Consider the following 21,348-nt stretch of genomic DNA (forward strand, 5'->3'; position numbering starts at 1 on the left):
ATGCCATCTATGGGGCTGAGTTTGCCCCTTGCCTTCCAGCTCTGGCTGTCGCCCGCCTGCCTGTCTCTGGCAGGGGATGGGCCGGTCCGCAGCGGCTAGCTCTCCTCTGATATTTGCTCAGTCCTTTGTTCTGTGAGTGGCCAGTAGTGCCTTAGGTTAAGGCCTTTCTCGGGAAAGTTCTCTGTCTCTCTCTTTTCTCTCTCTCTCTCTCTGGCTATCCCACAGTTTGAGTTGCTATCTCACCTTAGCTCCCTCAGATTGTCCTAAGGGCATTCAGGCCTGGTCCTTACCCTAAGCAATGCGGCCCACACCTCCCTGTTCAGCCCCTGCTTGCTGGTGGTGGATGCGAGCGTCTGGGCTACTTCTCCATTGGGAGTTGCCATTAGGCACGTAAATCTGTGGGTTTTATTTATGTATTTTTCCTTCCAGTTATGTTGCCCTCTGAGCTTCCTCTGGCCAGTCAGAGGATTTCCTGGTGTTTGGAAACTTCTCCTCTTTTACAACTCCCTCTCCTGGACGGGTCTTGGTCTCTAACTCTTTTGTCTCTCTCTTTATCTTTTATATTTTCTCCTACCTCCTTTCAAAGACAATGGGCTGCCTTTCTGGGTGCCTGGTGCCTCTGCCAGTGTTCAGAAGTTGTTTTGTGGAATTTGCTCAGCGTTCAAATGTTCTTTCGATGAATTTGTGGGGGAGAAAGTGGTCTCCCCGTCCTATTCCTCCGCCATCTTAGGACCGCCCCTCTAAGACTATTATTTTGATGGGTACAACACATCTGTATGCACTTGTTTTAACTCCCACAGAAACACTGGCCCAAATCTCTCTTATTCTTGGGCTTCTTGCTTCTGAATTGCAGACCTGCCCTGTTCAACTGGATAGAACCACTTAAATTTGACTTTTTCAGTGTCTCTGGAATCATTGTAGATTGGAATTCACTAATCCTCACTGATTGCTTTCCTTGGATTTTGTCCATAGGTAAGAGGGAGCCACTGAGCTTTGAGCAGGGAATGATAAGACTTGAATTCTACAAGGATGACTGTCTGCCTGGTTTGGTAGGTTGACTAAAGGAAGAGTTCAAGGGAACTGAAATTAGTTTGGGATCTATAGTAATGATGCAGCTGAATGATGACGAAGTCTATTAAAGCCAAATGGATAGGGAAGTAGATAGTACTAAAATGTTCAGGGAACTGGACTGACTGGACTTGACTGTTAGTATGGTATGTGAGCCACAGGAAACAGGGGATATGTATTTTGTGTGCTTTTAATTTTTATCTTCCCTGGCAGTAGGCGTCATCTCTTCTCTTGAAATCCCCGTGTTCCTGCCCTCCTGCATCCTTGCCTCCAAGTTTCTGTGAAATTAGGGTTTTGGCACTGATTTTTTTCCTTGCCACATCTCTGCAGACCTATTTATGGAAAGAGTGTTTATCTAAGGGGTATGACTGCCTGGGACCTTTTCCGACCTGGTTTATGGTTTATCTTTTCTCATAAAACAAGGTCTCCTATACTTCCTGTTTTGGATTTTTGCAATATAAAACAAGGATTTTTGTGTCTGAAACCAGGCTCCAGGCCATATTTGAATATCAACCAGGCACAAGGTTTTTCAATGTTAGCATGATAGACATTTTGAGTAAGATAATTCTTTATTTTTTGAAGTCCATGTGCTGTAGGATAGTTGTGGCATTAATTTTTGTTAGAAAAATGTTAATCTGAAGAGAAACAGTGGAATTTAAATAATGAGAAACTTTGGCATGGGTTGTATGTGGAATCTCTTAGAACTATTCAGCATGATTATTTAGCAGTGATGAACAACACTTTGGAAATTCTGTTGAAGTTAATATGTATGTATATTGAGAATATACTTTAACTACCTAGTTTCATAATTTTATGCAATGTGTTCTGGACTGTTTTATTTAATTTTTGTTTTATATTGGAGTATAGTTGATTTACAGTGTTGTGGTAGTTTCAGGCATATAGCAAAGTGATTCGGTTATACATATATTTATCATTCACATGCTTTTCCCATATAGGTTATTACAGAGTATTGAGTAGAATTCCCTGTGCTCTACAGTAGGTCCTTTGTTGATTGTCTGTTTTACATATCATAGTGTGTATATGTTTATCCCAACCTCCAAATTTATCCCTCCCCTACCACCTTTACCCTTTTGGAACCATAAGTTTGTTTTCAAAGTCTGTGAGTGTGTTTGTTTTGTAAATAAGTTCATTTGTATTATTTTTTAGAATCCACATATAAATGATATCATATGATATTTTTCTTTCTCTGACTTAGTATGATCATCTTAAGGTTCATCCATGTTGCTGCAAATGGCATTATTTCATTATTTCTTATGGCTGACTTGTTTTCCATTGTATATATATTCCACATCTTCTTTATCCAGTCACCTGTCGATGGACATTCACAGTCGTTTCCATTTCTTCGCTGTTGTAAATAGTATTGGGGTGAGCACTGGGGTGCATGTATTTTTTCAAATTATGGTTTTCTCTGGATATGTGCCCAGAAGTGGGATTGCTGGATCATATGATAGCTCTTTTTAAAGGAAAGTCCATACTGTTCTCTACAGTGGCTGTACCAATTTACATTCCCACCAACAGTGTAGGAGGGTTTTCTTTCTCCACACCCTCTCTGTGCTTAGTCACTCAGTCATGTCCGACTCTTTGCAATCCCATGGGCTGTAGCCCACCAGGCTCCTCTGTCCATGAGGATTCTGCAGGAAAGAATATTGGAGTGAGTTGTCATGCCCTCCTCCAGGGGATCCTCCCAACCCAGGAATTGAACCCAGGTCTCCCACATTGCAGGCAGATTCTTTACCAGATGAGCCGCCAGGGAAGCCCCCAGACCCTCCCTAGCATTTATTATTTGTAAACTTTTTGATAATGATCATTCTGACTTGTGTGAAGTGATATCTCATTGTAGTTTTTATTTGCATTTCTCTAATAGTGATTGATGTTGAGCATGTGCCTTTTGGTCATCTGTATGTCTTCTTTGGATAAATGTCTATTTAGATCTTCTGCCCATTTTTGGATTGGGTTGTTTGTTTTTTTGATATTGAGTTGTATGACCTGTTTGTATATTTTGGAGATTAATCCTTTGTGGGTGACTTTGTTTTGTTTTATTACCTGAAACTATCTGCCCTTGTATATCTGTTCAATTAATTATGAAAATGAAGTTGGAAAGGATAGACCAAGGGGAAATAAGTATACCTAGAAATTAAACTTTAGTGGATATCCAAATATATCTCTGATCACATTAAGTTTTATACAAATGGTATTACTCCAATTTTCCAGAATCAAAGTTTCGTATACAATGGGGGCTCCTTATTCCTTTTTGTTGCATATTCAAGTTTAGGGATACTTTGTAGTGACAGGACAATTTGTACAGATTTTCCTAAAATTTATATTTCTGTACTGAATAAGCTATAGATTCTTTCCTTGTAAAAGGAGATTGGAAGTATTCTACTATAAAAATGTTAAATAGTAAAAAATCTCATAACTTACAATGATCAGCTTTGAAGATGTTATTCTGTAAACATTTATTAAGTAGTCTCTGAATAAAGACAACTCAGCTAACTGAAATGGTAATTACCTAGTCAGGGTTTCTGTTGTAGAGTGTCATAATTAGCTTGAATGCAGATGCCTGAGGAGGAATGCATGTTAGTACCTGCTGTGTGGATGGATGATAAGCATTGTTCAATTTTGCTTTTAAAAGTAAACTGTAGAGGTGGGGTTCATTATTCCATATTGAATGATTTGTATCTATGATGATTTCCATGCATTGACATGTGGAAATATTTGATAGATTAGCCTGAGAGGCAAGTAATCACTGTGGTGCTGAGCTGTTAAGCTTCCATTCAGAGCTTATTAGGCTAATTCCCACGGAGACAGTATGTTTGATAATTTGGCAATTATGTTTCATAACAAACTTTTCAGTTGTATTTTAAAGGCAACTGACTTTGCCCATACTTTAACAGAGGAGTTATTTTCACTTGTTACCCTTTTCGCGGGCCTTTTGTTAGTGGGACTTAGGAAGCTGGTGGCCACCTTTTGCTTTCAATTGTCTTTATGTTGTGTTACTTTCCAAGTGATATTCTGGCTCCCATAGAAAACAACCTAGTAATTTCTGGAACACACCAGTCCTACCATAATGACATCTAAGTTCTGAATGATCTCTGCTCTTAATGTTAGTTTTCAGTAATCAAAATGAGGGTCCATAGATATACAGCTTAGAAATCCTCTGTTTAAAAATACTGAAAACATGCAGAGAACTTCAGACACTTGAAGATACAACATGTGGTGTAATAAATATAACACAACTAGATACTCTGTCCCTGCCTTGATTATGCTTACTTGTCCTAGACAGATAAACATTATCTTGAAGTTTGTTTTCTTGCCCTTTTGTTCAATTTTGTAGCATGTATCCCTAAAGAACATACTAGTTGGTTTTATTTTTTTGGTTGAGGTATAATTCACACAGTCACCAGATTTTTAACTGTTTTACGTATATTTTGATGGCATGTTATTTGCACAGTATGTTGGCAGAAACCTGTTCATGTGACTCTGCGCAGCTATAATGCGTTCATGATCACTGCTTCATGTGTGGGAGCTGAGAGAGTGAACATAGGTGCCTTGGATTCAGACTGTGGCAGTAGAAACTGAAACGTTGGGCATATTTGTAATACTTGAAACTGATGTTTTGCTGATGGATTCATGATGAAATGTAAGACAGCAGAAAAAAAATGACCTTCAAGGTTTTTGGTAAGAATAACTAGAAGAATAGATGTGAGATGGGCAAGTCTGTTGAGGAGCCAGTTTGGGTGTGTGGTATGGGTAAAACCAGAACTTTGATTTTATAGTCCAGATGTGTGTTTTGAAATGAACGGAGATGTTAAATAGGTATTTGGATGTACAAGTCCAGATTTAAAGAGAACTTTCTGGGTTGGGTGTATAGATTTGCATGGTCTAGTGTAAGATGGTATTGATACTTGAAGCTACGGGGTTGAGGAGGTCATCTATGGAATGAATGTAGCTGGGGAGTCTGAGGTCTGAGCTCTGGAAGTACTCTCCACTTAGAAGGAGGATTTAAGGATCTAGTATTTCAAGTGTGGAAAGATAAGAGGGTTTCCTTGGTGATAACGGTTTCTGAAGACCAAGTGAACAGACATTCTCAAGAAGATAAAGAGCAATGTGGAGGTTCATTGTGAGCTTGAAAAATTTATTTTGTGGAGTTGTGGAGATAAAATCCTAATAAAAGTAGACCATAACATGCATGAGAGGAGAGAGAAATTACAGATAAGGAGTAGTACAGTACAGACAATTGTTTGAAAGAGTTTTGCTTTAAACTGGTGTGGAGAAATTTGATAATAGCTGGCAGATGTATGATCGATGGAAGACTGATTTAATGATGGGAGGTGTCACAAATGGCTTGTATTCTAAGCAGTTTGTCTCTAAAAATGGAGACAATTTAATAAAAGAATAAAAATTGAGGCAGGACAGACTATTGTATGAAGATCTACATGGGAAGGAATGGATGCCTGTAAGTATGTGGAGATGTTGGCCTTTCTATAAGAGGTAGGAAATTTTTTTGTAGTTCTTAGCATGTTTTGCACATACTGACTATATCTAAATATATTATCCTTTTGTTAAATATACTTTAAGTGTTCCTAAGTGTTCTTATTGAAGATACTGTAAATGAATTACTTTTGGATTGTTCATTGTTAATATTTAGAAATACACTTTTATGTATTAATCTTGTCTGCTGCGTTCTTGCTGAACTAGTTTATTTGTCTAATACTTTTTTAATGGATGCATTAGAATTCTCTGTATACAAGATTAGGTCATCTGCAGATGAAGACAGTTTTAGTTTCTTGGATGCCTGTATTAGATTTTCTTGCGTAACTGCCCTGACGAGAACTTCCAGTGCTTTTATTGAAAGTGGAAACAGTGGACATCCTTGTTCCTGATGTTGAAGGGAAAACATTGAGTCATCACACCATTAAGTATGATGTCAACTGTGGACTTTTTGTAGATGCCCTTGATCAGATGGAGCAAGTTCTCTGCTGTTAGTTTGTTGCATGGCTTTTTTCTTGAAGGAGTGTTGGATATTGTCAGATACTTTTTCTAAGTCTCTTGAGTTGTTTGTGTCTTTTTGTTCTTTATTCTATTAACATGGTGTATTACATTGGTTTTTTTTTTTTTTTTTGGTATGTTTAATATTAAATTTCTTGGGATAAATCCTACTTGGTCATGGTACATAATACTACTTGTTGCCAAATTTGGTTTGTTATCTTGACTTTTGTGGGTTTTTTTTTTTTTTTGTACTTTTCTGGGATATTTATCTGTAGTTAGGTTTTTTGGTGATGTCTCTGGTTTTGGTAATACTTGTCTTAAAGAATGTATTGGAGAGTGTTCCTCTTTTTTGCCTTTTGGGATAGTGTGAGGAATTGGTGTTTACAGTTTTTTTTCTTTTATTATATATAACCAGTGAAGCCATCTAGGCCTGGGCTTTCTTTGTGGGAAATTAAAAAATGCCTAAATTTATTAAAAGTCTATTCAAATTTTCTATCTTTGAAGTAATTTTGGTTGTGTCTCTCTGGATCATTGTAATTTTATCTGTAACCTAATGTGTTAAAATACACTTGCAATTTTCTTACTCCTTATTTCTACAAGGTTAGTGGAAATGTCAACACTTTCACTCCTGATACTACTTATTTGAGTTTTGCAAACCTTTAGCTAAACTAGAAAAAAGTGGTTAAATCTTTTCAAAGAACCAACTTTTGCTTTTGTTTTTTCCTTTTCCCATTTTCTGCTTTTATGTTCACTATGCCCTGTTAACTTTAGTCTTTCTCTTTTTCCAGTATCTTGAGGTGGAAGGTTAGGTTTTTGATTTGGAAAATGTCTTTTTTATATGGACAATCCCAGCTGTAAATACTTTAGCTGCATTCTCAGGTTACATTGCCTTGTGTATGTTGCTGCTCTCAAAATATCATTTTCACAGTGACTTCTCTGATTCATTTAGTAGTCTGTTGTTCAGTGGCTGTGTTCTTAATTCCCACATTACTTTTTGGTTCTCTAAAACATTTTTTGACGTATACATCATACTGGATTCAGATATACAACATAATGTTTCAACATTTGTGTACATTGAGAAATTACCACAATAAGTCAGTATCTTATCACCATATATAGTTACAGAATTTCTTCTGAAGAGACTTAATGATCTATTCTTTTAGCAACTTTTAAATATGCATTATAGTATTAACTGTAGTACATCCCCATGACCTATTTCATACCTGGAAGCTTGTACCTTTTGACTTCCTTCACACGTTTTTCCCCCTCCCCCCAACAGCTTGTTCTCTGTATTGATGAGCTATTTTTGTTTTGGTTAGGTTCCACACAGTGGGATCATACAGTATTTGTCTTTCTGTCTGATTTATTTCACTTAGCACATATGAAGAACCTGGAGTTCTTCATAAGTCATTGAAAATGGCAGAATCTCATTCTTTCTATGGTTGGTTAATATTCCATTGTATGTATTCTACATTTTCTTTATCTTTTCTTTCATGTGGCCATTTAGATTTCCATGTCTTGGCTATTATAAGTAATGCTACAGTGAACAAAGGAGTGGGTATCTTTGAGTTTGTGTTTTTATTTGCGCCAGATAAATGACCAGATGCCATAATCTTTGTTTTTTGAATGTTGAATTTTAAGCTGGCTTTTTCACTCTCCTCTTTCACTTCCATCAAGAGTCTCTTTAGTTCCTCTTCACCTTCTGTGATAAGGGTGGTATCATCTGTATATCTGAGGCTATTGATATTTCTCCCTGCAATCTTGATTCCAGCTTGTGCTTCATCCAGCCTGGCATTTTGCATGATGTACTATACATATAAGTTAAATAAGCAGGGTGACAATATACAGCTTTGATGTACTCCTTTCCTGATTTGGAACCAGTCTGTTGTTCCATGTCCAGTTCTAACTGTTGCTTCTTGACCTGCATACAGATTTCTCAGGAGGCAGGTCAGGTGGTCTGGTATTCCCATCTCTTTTAGAATTTTCCACAGTTTGTTGTGATCTACACTGTCAAAGGCTTTGGCATAGTCAATAAAGCAAAAGTTGATGTTTTTATAGCACTCTCTTGCTTTTTTGATGATCCAACAGATGTTGGCAATTTAATCTCTGGTTCCTCTGCCCTTTCTAAATCCAGCTTAACCATCTGGAAGTTCATGGTTCACATACTGTTGAAGCCTGGTTTGGAGAATTTTGAGCATTACTTTGCTAGTGTGTGAGATGAGTGCAATTGTGCAGTAGTTTGAGCATTCTTTGACATTGTCTTTCTTTGGTATTGGAATGAAAACTGACCTTTTCCAGTCCTGTGGCCACTGCTGAGTTTTCCAAATTTGCTGGCCTGTTGAGTGTAGTACTTTCACAGCATCATCTTTCAGGATTTGAAATAGCTCAGCTGGAATTCTGTCACCTCCACTAGCTTTGTTTGTAGTGACGCTTCCTAAGGCCCACTTGACTTTGCATTCCAGGATGTCTGGCTCTAGGTGAGTGATCACACCCTTGTGGTTATCTGGGTCATGAACATCTCTTTTGTATAGTTCTTCTGTGTAGTCTTGCCACCTCTTCTTAATATCTTCTGCTTCTGTTAGGTCCATACCATTTCTGTCCTTAATTGCACCCATCTTTGCATGAAATGTTCCCTTTGTATCTCTAATTTTCTTGGTGAGATCTCTGGTCTTTTCCATTCTATTGTTTCCCTCTATTTCTTTGCATTGATGGCTGAGGAAGGCTTTCATATCTCTCCTTGCTGTTCTTTGGAACTCTACATTCAAATGGGTATATCTTTCCTTTTCTCCTTTGCCTTTCTCTTCTCTTCTCAGCTATTTGTAGGGCCTCCTCAGACAGCCATTTGGCTGCACTACTGTTTTCTAATTTCACTTTTAAGGTTGGAGAACATATTTAATATGACTCTAATTTTTAAAAATTTACTATGTCTTTTTTATGGCTGAGTATTTGGTCTGATCTGGAGAATTCTCCATGTACGCTTTAGAAGAACATATTCTTGTTGGTGGAGTATTTGATACATTAGGTATAGTTGGTTTATAGTGCTTTTCAAGTCTTATTTCCATAATGCCTAGTTGTTCTACTCTTTATTGAAAATAGGATGTTGATGTCTCCAATGGTTGGATTATTTATTTCTCCTTTAAGTCCCACCAATTTTTGCTCCATGTACTTGGGGATCTATTAGATAAATTTTTATACTTTGTTGAATTGCCCTTTCTTTTTTGATTACAAAAGGATTTTATCTGTTTTTTTTTTTTTTTTTTGATATAGCTACTTCAGCTTTCTTATGGTTACTGTTAGCTTGATATATATCCTTTTCATCCTTCTGTATTCAGTGTATTTTGATCTTTGAGTCTCAGATTTTTGTTTCCTATACATAGCATACGGTTGGGTTTTTAGTCCAGTTTGACGGTATGACTTTAGATTGTTTAATCCACTTAAAATTAATGTTACTGATATTTTTGAGTTTACATTGGCCAGTTTATTTTGTTTCTTGTGTGTCTTTCCTCATTACTGCTTTCTTTCATATTAAAATAATGTTTTCTATTGGAACATTAATTTTCTTATTTTTTCATTTCAACTTTTATTTTCTTAGTGACTGTTCCATGGCTTATAGTATATATCTTAACATAATCCAGATATATGCTAACTAAAATCTAGGAAGATACAGGAATGTTACCCTTAAATAGCTCTATTCCCTCTTCCGCCTTTTTGTGTTATTTAATGTTAGACGCATGTATGTTAGAAACCCAAATAGTCCACTGTTGTTATCACCTCATTTTATTTTACAACAGTTACAGAAGCTGAGAAGAAAGGTGAGCTGTATTTAAAAGGAATGGCATCACCTGGGAAGCCCAATGTCATATTAACCTTCTTGTTTTCTATTTTCAGTTTTCACTTGTTACTGTGGACTCAAGGTACCATTATTTTCTTCTTATAATACACTTTTACTAAGCTTTTATGCAGTTTTTGTCAAATACATGTTTCAATGTTATAGGTTGATCAGTTACTTATATATTTTATAGTTTCTTTTTAAACCTCATAAGACAGGAGAAATAGGCATTTATACTATTTCTTTCTTGTTTTTTTTTTTTTTTAATGGTGGTCTTTTTTTCATGTGGATTTGAATTACTGTCTACACTTGGCTTTCTTTCAGCTTGAAGTTTGTAGGGTGAATCAGCTAGACATGAAATCTGCTTGTTTGCTCTGAGTTATTTTGATCTGATTTTTGTAAATTCTCATTTTGCTGGACTTTATGTTTAACAGGTTTTTATTTTGAGCAGTTATCATATCACCTACCTGCCTTCTTCCTTCCATTGTTTCTGATTAGAATCTGTTCTTAATCTTATTGGTGTTCTCTTGTTAATGATAAAACATTTTTCTCTGGTTGCTTTCAACATTTTTTCTTGTAATTTTAGCTTTTTCATTTTTTACTATGATATGTCTGGATATAAATTTCTTTGTGTGTATTCTGCTTTGAATATATTGATCTCCTTGAGTGTGGAGATTGTTTTCCTTGGGAAATTTTCAATCATAATTTGTTTGAATATTTTTTCTGCTCCTTTCTTGCCTTTATTCTCCTTCTGGTATTCCTATTACAGAAATGTCTGTAATGATGTCCTGCATATCTTGGTGAATCTGTTCATTTTTTCTTTGTAGAATCTATTGATATAACTTTAAATTCAGGTATTCTGCAGTTCAAATCTATTATTGAACCTCTCTAGTGAATTTTTCATTATAGTTACATTTAATTCTAAAACTGCTACTCAGTTTTTAAGATATCTCTTCTTAATATTGATGATACTAATGGTCATCATACTCTGTTTACACATGGTATCCTTTTGTTCTTTGAACATGTTTGTAATACCTGATTTGACGTCTTACCTGCTTAAGTGTGATATCTGGTCCTCTCGCAGGCAGTTTCTGTTCCTTGATTTTTTTTTTTTTCTTTGTATAGATTCACCTTCCTGTTTGGATCCATGTCTTTCCATTTTTTTGTTGTTGAAAAATGCATATTTTAGAAAATGTATTTTGTCTATCTCTGTAGGGCTTATTTTCTTGGCTACTAAAATAAACCAGAAAAGTCACAGTCTTGTTCCTGTACAGGGCAAAACCTCTGAAGTCACTTCACAGAGGGTGGGGTTCTAGATGTGTGTTTAGTCATCAGAGAATAAGAGTGGTTTTAGCAGTCTGATCTCTTTGTTATACTGCCTGCCTCTGACACCCAACTGACAAGTTCCATTCATTGCCTGCTAACTGTTTTACTTTGGACCAGTGCCCAGTACATAGAGTGCCCTATGGTTCCATCCAATTAAATTCTGGCGCCTTGGCAGGGATAGTTTGTGAAGCCAGTATTTGAGGTTTGCTCTGACTCTAGGGATTGGTGGGAGATTCTTGTTAGCTGTCTCTTGTTCTGGTTGTCTCCGATAAACTAGCTTGCCTATGGTTCAGCTTTTTGCTCTCATGAAGTGATCACCTTCCTCTTAACTGCTTATCATGCTGATCTCTGAGCGTGTACTTATCCTTAAACTTTCTCACACTCACTTCCAATTAAGTGAATTCCCTTGGGGCGAGCTTCATAGTTGTCTGTCATTAGAACTTGTCTTTCTCCCTGTGCAAAGTCACCATGCCTGTGTTTTGGGGCTATTGGTAGGCATGCTGTGCGAGCGACATCACTTCTTCATGAGTAAGGTGCTGCCTAGAGGCAATAGCCTCCTCTTATTTTTGCCTCTTCCAGCACAGAACCTCTGCCCTCTGTGTGAACTGGGCCAAGGGTGATGGCCGCAGTGTTCTCTGCCTACCATGCAAGGGGTAGGTGTTCACTCTGTGGGTGGAGACTGTGGGAGACTCTGTGGGAGAAGGACTCTCTTACCACCTCTTGGCCACACTTGTCTGTAATTGAGCCTTTGTGTCTTGGAGTTGAGTGGGCTGGGAAATGCTCCGCTCTGCCCCTCCCACTGGGAGCTAGGGGTACAGGGAAGCCTGTCTTCTTGGTCACACCTACTCTGAGTGGAACTTTAGTCACACTGAGCTGGGTGTTGTGGAATGAAGGAAAAAATGGATGATGGTTCTAGTACCACAGGCTTCGTTCTTTACAAGATTTAAGAGAGATTCTTAAATGTTAATTTGTTGAATGCCCTTAGGACAATTTTCAAAGACTTTAAATGGTTGTTTTTGAAAAATGTTTTTCTTTAGTTACAGTTGTTTTGCTGGGAAGAGACTCTGCACAGCTCTTGGTGACATTTTGTGTATCTCATGTTCTTCTAATGTTATGACATAGTCTGGCATAGAGTGAACTGTAAGTAGTTGAAATAGAACTATGTTTTTTCCCTTAAAAAGCACTATGTACATGTGTGAATTCCTTTCCTGTCTTGTCTTCCAAAACCTCTGCTAATAGGTGCTAGCTTGACAAGTTGGATTTGCTCTCTCTCTCTCTTTTTTAAATTTTGTTGGAGTATAGTTGATTTATAATGTTATATTAGTTTCAGGTGTACATCAAAGTGAATCAGACACACACATATATATATATATCTTCACTCTGTTTTAGATTCTTTTCCCATAGAAGTCATTACACAGTATTGGATAGAGTTCTCTGTGCTGCCTGTGCCGTATAGTAGGTAATCCCAACTTCCCAGTTTATCCCTCCCTGCTACCTTACTCCCTTGTAACCATAAGTTGTTTTCTACATCTGTAACTCTATTTCTGTTTTGTAGATAAATTCTTTTGTACCCTTTTTTTAGATTCCACATATAAGGGATGTCATGTAATATTTGTTTTTCTTTGACTTCACTCACTATGACACTCTCTAGGTCCATCCATGCTGCTGCAAATGGCGTTCTTTCTTTCTTTTTAATGGCTGAGTAATATTCCATTCTATATATGTTCCACATCTTCTTTACGTATTCCCCTGTTGATGGACATTTCTGTTGCTTCTATGTTCTGGCTATTGTGAATAGTGCTTCAGTGGACATTGGAGTGCATGTATCTTTTTGAATTGTAGTTTTCTCTGGATATATGCTCAGAAGTGGGATTGCTGGATCAGCTAATCTATGTCAAAGGAGGCAAGAATATATGCTGGAGAAAATACAGTGTCTTTGATGAGTGGTGCTGGGAAAACTGGACAGCCACATGTAAAAGTATGAAATTAGAACACTCGCTAACACCATACACAAAAATAAACTCAAAATGGATTAAAGGCTGGATACTATATAACTCTTAGAGAAAAACATAGGCAGAACACTCTGACATAAATCACAGCAAGATCTTTTTGGTTCCACCTCCTAGAGTAATAAAAGTAAAACCAAAAATAAAACCAAAAATAAACAAATGGGACCTAATAAAACTTAAAAGCTTTTTGTGCAACAAAGGAAATCATAAACAAAATGAAAAAAAAAACCCTCAGAATAGGAGAAAATATTTGCAAACAAAGCAAATGACAAGGGATTGATCTCTAGAATACACAAATAGCTCACGCAAATAGCTCAATATTAAAAGAAAAAGATTTCTCCAGAGAAGATATACAGATGGCTAGAAAGCTCATCTTTTCAAGGTGCTCAACATCACTAATTATTAGAGAAATGCAAATCAAAACTGCAATGAGGTTATCACCTCTCACTGGTCAGGATGGCCATCATCAAAACGTCTACCCATTGTAAATGCTGGAGAAGGTGTGGAGAGAAGGTAGCCCTCCCACACTGCTGGTGGCAATGTAAACTGGTACATCCACTGTGGAGAATTGCATGAAGGATCCTTAAAAAACTAAAAACAGAGCTACCAAATGGGCTTGCTCTTTACCTGTCTTTCATCCACTTGGACATGATCACTCCCTATCAGCCCTGGCTCTCTCTTCACTTTTGCTTTTATGCCTAGGCTCCAAATCTCTGCTTGAGTCATTGGAAATGGTGACACAGTTTGTACACTGTCTGCTTGGCTCACACATTAGCTTTGATTTTCAGCCAATCCCTTGGCTTTTGTAAACTAGTTTGTGGACAGTCTATATTTCTCAGATGTGGTCTCCTGGAGACCAAATTCTTCTTAGGTGTTAATGTTATATGCTGTATTTATATGAAAGATAAGACATTTTACAGTTAATCTAGGACAGTTGGGTTAATTATCCTAACTGGGAACTTCATTTTAAGGCTACTTCACCAAGGTAGCTGTATGGTATTGACCTGCAAGATTATATTACAGTGTAACTTTATTAAAGGTAAAGGGAAAAACTGTCAGATAAGGTGTATTTTTAAAATTTAGATGCATCTATTAATGAGACAGAGCTTTCACCAGAGCAGTTGAAATCAGTGGACGCTTTGCCTTGGGGAGCTTCACATGGATGCTGTGTTTGAAGGGAGCTATTTTTCACAGGAATTAGAGCAAGGCAGAAATTCATTGTCATTTGGGTGGTGGCAGAGCTCATTTTGGAGATCTTAGGGAATGTGTTTTTTTCCTTAATGATCTAATATGTAAATTAAATACTTGAAGGCACATTAACAAGTAAATGTTCATGTGTAACCCATTTCATTCTTGGACAATAGTCTCTTTCTGTCTCTCATCTTCAGGGAGGGTCCAATTTTATCTGAGCATCCTTTCTTAGTATTTGACTTCAATAGCCTGTGATGCAAAGGATTTTGGACCCGTAATGAAAAATTATTTATATCTCTTACTATATAGAACTGCAGTGGTTTGAGATCGGTGGGGACTTTTTGGCTGCACTGGGTCTTTATGCTGCACGTGGGCTTTCTCTAGATGTGGCGAGCAGGGGCTATACTTGAGTTGCGGTACCCGGGCTTCTCATTGTGGTGGCTTCTCTTGTCGTAGAGCATGGGTTCTAGGACACATGGGCTTCAGTAGTTGTAGCTTGCTGGCTCACGAGTTATGGCTTCAGGGCTCTAGAGCATGGACTTAACGGTGGCGCACAGGCTTTGTTGCTCCACGACTTGTGGAATCTTCCTGGATCAGGGCTCAAACTCATGTCTCCTGCATTGGTAGATTTTTATCCACTGCATCACCAGGGAAGTATCGAGACTGGTTTTTGATTGTAAATGATTTTATTTATGAGCCAAAATAAAGACTTGTTTGAATATTTTCTTGAGGTAGCTTGTTGAAGGTATAAGATCCGTTTCAAGACAGATCCAGAGTTCAGAATTTAACTTTTAGATATTTTTTAGGTCATGTAAATGTGTCATTTGCATCTCTGTTCTTTAGGCCTCAGGAGCAATCCGACCTCTTGTATCTACTGTCATCAGTCCATCTGCAGACAGCTGCTTAGACCACTCACTGGAACGTGCCAGATACAGGGCAAGTGAAATGCCACAGGCCTTTCTATTTGATGTGATCTATGACGCATATCAGCAGGTAAGAATCTTGGCTTTTTAAAAATCTGCCATATTGGGCATCTTTAAGAATCACTCCCATATGTGGAGATTAGCTAGAAGAACTCATGGTGCTCTAGAGTGAACTCAAGGCTCAAATTAATTAGAGTGAAGTTGGTTCCTATGAGAAAAAGACCCAGACAGAGTCTGGAGGAGTCCATGTGAAATCGTCCTCGTGATCTGTCCCTTCCAGGGTGACACAGGCACACCTTCCTTCCAGCAATGACAAGGCAGCAGCATGGGTGTGATGCTTCTTTCCAGGGAAGCCCATTGGAGACTTGGTGTCTTAAGGCATTGGGTTGGTCATGTAGATAGTTCTGCCTTGCACATAAATTTCAGATTCCCAGGAGGAAAGCAGGTGTTCAGCGTAAACCATATTGTTTACATGGATGTCTAGGCACAGTGAACCACTCTTATCAGTTAACTATTCCCTGGAAACACGCCAAGAAACAAACTCCCTGACGCTGGCCGAGGGCCTGCCTGGTGAGTGGGTCTTTGAAAGTTAAGCAGTCTTAGCCCTACTGTAGTAAACAATCTGCACAGCTGTAGAGACATTGTGTTAAAATTTTAAAGGTAAGTGATTTCAAAATACCAAATCATTTATGTTTATGTTATACTACATTATCTTTGTTTTCATGTTTTGGAAACATTTTGTACCTGTAAATTTTACTGCTATTCATTTCTGTGTTTATTCATTAAACAGTTATTAAATATCAGGTATCATGCTTGACAGAAACTTTCCAATGAAAAAGGATCATTGCAACAGCTAAAGCAGTGCTTGGCTTGGATGATGTTAAATAATCAGTAACTAGAGATGGATGGACTGTAGAGATATATGAGATAATAGTAACATAAATATTGACATTTTATAATAAAAGAATACCACAATTTGGATAGTTGTTTTTGTTTAGTTGTTAAGTCATGTTCAACTCTTCTGGAACCCCATGGACTATAGTCCGCCAGGCTCCCCTGTCCATGAGATTTTCTAAGTAAGAATACTGGAGTGGGTTGCCATTTCCTTCTCCAGGGGATCTTCTCAACTCGGGGATTAAACTCATGTCTCCTGCCTTGGCAGGAGGGTTCTTTACCACTGAGCCACCAGGAAAGCCCACATTTTGGATAAAAAGTAGTTAATGACATAATGAATCAATCTTGATTATCAATTACTGTTTTAAATATTGAATTCCCAGTAAATGAGAACCAGTTTTCATGGTATGAATAGTTGACCATGGTTTGTTTTCTTAAAATTTGCTACACAGAAATTTACCTTCATTTGGTCATTAATCAAATGTTACCCTATTAAAAATCATAAAAGCCTAAATCTTGCTGAGCTAGACATCTGCTTGATATTTCTAATATTTTTTAAGATTAATGAAAGAATTTGTTCATCTTTATGTGAGCATTCACTTTAAGAAGAATAAATGTTAGCTCTGTTTTAGAAAATTTAATATAATCCTGTGAGCCTCACATTAGAGTAGTATTTTTCAACAATTTTTGGTAGAGAATTAAGCCCTAAAGCACTGAGGTACTGATTCTCAAATTATGGTTACCAGCCCAGCAACCTTAAGCATGTTTTAGATCTTGTTAAAATGCAAATTCCGGGCCTTCACCTCAGACCTACTTAGTTAGAAACTCTGGGAATGGAAACACCTATTTGTGTTTTAACAAACAAGCCTGTCATGTGATCCTGATTAACCCTGATGGCTCAGATGGTTAAGCGTCTGTCTACAATGTAGGAGACCCGGGTTCGATCCCTGTGTTGGGAAGTTCCCTGGCAAAGGAAATGGCAATCCACTCCAGTACTATTGCCTGGAAAATCCCATGGACAGAGGAGCCTGGTAGGCTACAGTCCATGGGGTCGCAAAGAGTCGGGCACGACTGAGCGACTGAGCGATCTTTGGGAACCAAAATTTACCACATACATCCCTAAGGTATTCATTGTATGTGGTAAAGTCTCTTCTGTTGCATTCTTGGGAGAATTGAGAATGGAGTCACACAAAACCAACTCTTCTATGGTTCAGATGAGGAATGCACACAGCATTTTGGAGGTTTTGATGCAAGTTCTTAGGAAAATCATTTTTGATCATAAAGTCATTCATAAGGAAGTTTGCATAAAATATTTTTCTCTTATCTATACTATTTGTGTATATATATGTTTTGGTTTTAACAAGTAGAGAAGAGTAAAACAGGACAGAGTTCCAGGGGTGGGAAGTCATTTTCTATAGATTGGTCAGAGGTACCATGTGAAAAGGTAAAATTTAAGCCAGCATTGGGAAGTAAGTGAGGAGATAAGTCATGCCGGTAACTGAGAGCGTTATTTTAGGTACAGGATGCAGAATCTAAAAAGGTGGCATGAGGCTAGAGAAGAATGACATCATGGAGGGAAGTAGGAGATGTGGTTAGGGAGGCCCTGTGTGTGGTATCTTGTAGCATCTTAAAGGCAGTGATATGGGCTTTAGGTTTTACCTTGAATGAAAGGGGAACTTTAGATGGTGCTGTGTGAAGTCCTACTTCTATGGGGCCACCCTATCCCTTGTGGGGATGGTACCTTACAGAAGGTAAGGGAAGAAGTAAGCTATTGTGATGATCAAGGCAAAGATGATGACAATTAGGGCGATTTGTGCAATATAGTATTTGGTGTGAAGTGTTTGTGTTCTGAAGAGATTTAGAGGTAAAGTGAGGATAGGCCATTTAGTCTATCCTGTTCAGGTAGACTAAATGGCCTGTCTGACTAAATGGCCTCTAGAAACCGGAAATGTCAAGGAAATTTCAGAATGGGAAGACCAATGGGTCCAAGGATTTGCTCTGAATAACTAGAACACAGTGGTCCTTTATTGAGATATGAAATGCTAGGGAAGAGAGTTTTTGTATGATTAGATCAAAAGTTTGCTTCTGTTGTACTGTTTGAGATTTCCTGTAGACTTTGTAAAAAATGTGAAGGAGATAGTTGAATATGCTGCTGCTGCTGCTAAGTCACTTCAGTCGTGTCCGACTCTGTGTGACCCCATAGACGGCAGCCCACCAGGCTCCTCCATCCATGGGATTTTCCAGGCAACGGTACTGGAGTCGGGTACCGTTGTCTTCTCCAATAGTTGAATATATGAAACTGTAATTCTGTGGAAAGATCCAGATAAAGATAGGCACTTGACTTCCTGTAGAGCTCAGGGAACCCTACTCTGGGCTCTGTGGTAACCTAAGTGGGAAATAAATCCAAAAAAGAGGTGGTATATGCATATAGCTGACTCACTTTGCTGTACAGTAAAAACCAACACATTGTAAAGCAACTAGACTCCAGTGAAAAATTAATAAAAAGAGAAGAGCTAATGCCTATCCTTCTAAAACTCTTTCAAGAAGTTGCAGAGGAAGGAACACTTGCAACCTCATTCTACGAGGCCATCATCACCCTGACACCAAAACCAGACAAAGACAACACAAAAAAAGAATACTATAGGCCAATATCACTGATGAACATAGATGCAAAAATCCTCAACAAAATTTAGCAAACAGAATTCAGCAACACATCAAAAAGCTCATACACCATGATCAAGTTGGGTTTATTCCAGGGATGCAAGGATTCTTCTATATATGCAAATCAATCAATGTGATGTACCATATTAACAAATTGAAAGATAAAAACCATATGATCTCAGTGGAAGTGAAAGTGAAGTCGCTCAGTCGTGCCTGACTCTTTGTGACCCCATGGATAGTAGCCTGCACCAAGGTCCCCCATCCATGGGATTTTCAAGTCAAGAGTACTGGAGTGGGTTGCCATTTCCTTCTCCAGGGAATCTTCCCAACCCAGGGATTGAACCCAGGTCTCTCACATTGTAGACAGTAGATGCAGGAAAAAGCCTTTGACAAAATTCAGCACCCATTTATGATTAAATGGTCCTAGAAGGAACTTACCTGAACATGGTAAAGGCCATATATGATAAACCTACAGGAAACATTATTCTCAATGGTGAAAAACTGAAAGCATTCCCCCTAAGATCAGGAACAAGACAAGGGTGTCAACTTTCACCACTATTATTCAAGATAGTTCTGGAAGTCCTAGCTATAGCAATCAGAGAAGAAAAAGAAATAAAAGGAATTCAGATTGGAAAAGAAGAAGTAAAGCTCTCGCTGTTCCCAGATGACATGATACTGTACATAGAAAACCCTAAAGATAGTATCAGAAAATTACTAGAGCTAATCAGTGAATATAGCAAAGCTGCAGGATACAAAATGAATGCACAGAAGTCACTTGCATTTCTATATAATAATAGTGAAAAATCAGAAAGGGAAATTAAGGAATCAATTCCTTTCACCATTGCAACTAAAAGAAATATCTAGGAATAAACATACCTAAGGAGACAAAAGAAGTGTACACAGAAAATTATAAGACACTAATGAAAGAAATCAAAGGCGACATAAACAGATGGAGAGATATTCCATGTTCCTGGGTAGGAAGAATCAATATTGTGAAAATGGGTATACTACCAAACTCAATCTGTAGATTCAATGTGATCCCTATCAAATTACCAATGACATTTTTCACAGAACTAGAACAAAAAATTTCACAATTCAGATGGAAACACAAAAGAATAGCCAAAGCAATCTTGAGAAAGAAGATTGGAGCTGGAGAAATCAACCTTCCTGATTTCAGATTACTACAAAGTTACAGTCATCAAGACAGTATCATACCTGCATAAAAACAGAAATATGAAACAAGATAGAAAGCCCAGAAACAAACCCATGCACCTATGGGTACCTTATTTTTGAGAAAGGAGGCAAGAATATACAATGGGGCAAAAACAGCCTCTTCAATAAATGGTGCTGGGAAAACTGGATAGCTACATGTAAAAGAATGAAATTAGAACACTTCCTAACACCATATACAAAGATAAACTCAAAATGGATTAAAGACCTACATGTAAGCCCAGAAACAGTAAAACTCTTAGAGGAAAACATAGGCAGAACACCCGACGACATAAAGCAAAGCACAATCCTCTATGACCCACCTCCTTGAGTAACAAAAATAATAACAAAAGTAAACAAATGGGACCTAATTAAACTTAAAAGCTTTTGCACAGCAAAGGAAACTATAAGCAAGGTGCAAAGATAACCCTCAGAATGGGAGAAAATAATAGTAAATGAAACAACTGACAAAGGATTAATTTCCAAAATATAGAAGCAGCTCGTATAACTCAATGCCAGAAAAACAAACAACCCAATCAAAAAGTGGGAAAAAAACCTAAACAGATATTTTTCCAAAGAAGACATACAGATGGCTAACAAACACATGATAAGATGCTCAACATCGCTCATTATTAGAAAAATCCAAATCAACACTACAATGAGATATCGCCTCACATTGGTCAGAATGGCCATCATCAAAAAACCTATAAACAATAAATGCTGGAGAGGGTGTGGAGAAAGGGAATGCTTTTGCACTGTTGGTGGGAATGTAAATTGATACAGCCAGTATGGAAGACGGTGTGGAGATTCCTTAAAACACTAGGAATAAAGCCACCATATGACCCAGCAATCCCACTCCTAGGCATATACCGTGAGGAAACCAAAATTGAAAAAGACACATGTATCCCATTGCTCATTGCAGCACTATTTACAGTAGCTAGAACATGGAAGCAACCTAGATGTCCATCAACAGATGAATGGATAAAGGAGTTGTGGTACATATACATAATGGAATATTACTCGGCCATAAAAAGGAATGCATTTGAGTCAGTTCTAATGAGGTGGATGAACCAAGAACCTATTATACAGAGTGAAGTAAGTCAGAAAGAGAAAGAGAAATATTGTATTTTAACACATATATATGGAATCTAGAAAAATGATGCCGAAGAATTTATTTATAGGGCAGCAATGAAGAAAAAGAATAGGCTTGTGGACATGGGGAGAGGGG

At 37.7% G+C, this 21,348-nt stretch overlaps 1 protein-coding gene across 6 annotated transcripts in view; it reads left to right on the top strand.

Moving 5' to 3' along the window:
- The window catches only part of ISPD (isoprenoid synthase domain containing), a 373,438-nt gene that overhangs the window by 29,581 nt on the left and 322,509 nt on the right, over positions 1-21,348 (top strand). For all 6 annotated transcript variants that reach the window (XM_027540014.1, XM_027540018.1, XM_027540013.1 and 3 more), the window contains exon 3: positions 15,277-15,426. In XM_027540014.1, coding sequence (XP_027395815.1) covers positions 15,277-15,426 — 150 coding nt within the window. The remainder of the gene's footprint in view (positions 1-15,276; positions 15,427-21,348) is intronic.

Source organism: Bos indicus x Bos taurus, chromosome 4, assembly GCF_003369695.1.
Source record: "Bos indicus x Bos taurus breed Angus x Brahman F1 hybrid chromosome 4, Bos_hybrid_MaternalHap_v2.0, whole genome shotgun sequence".
Classification (NCBI taxonomy): domain Eukaryota; kingdom Metazoa; phylum Chordata; class Mammalia; order Artiodactyla; family Bovidae; genus Bos; species Bos indicus x Bos taurus.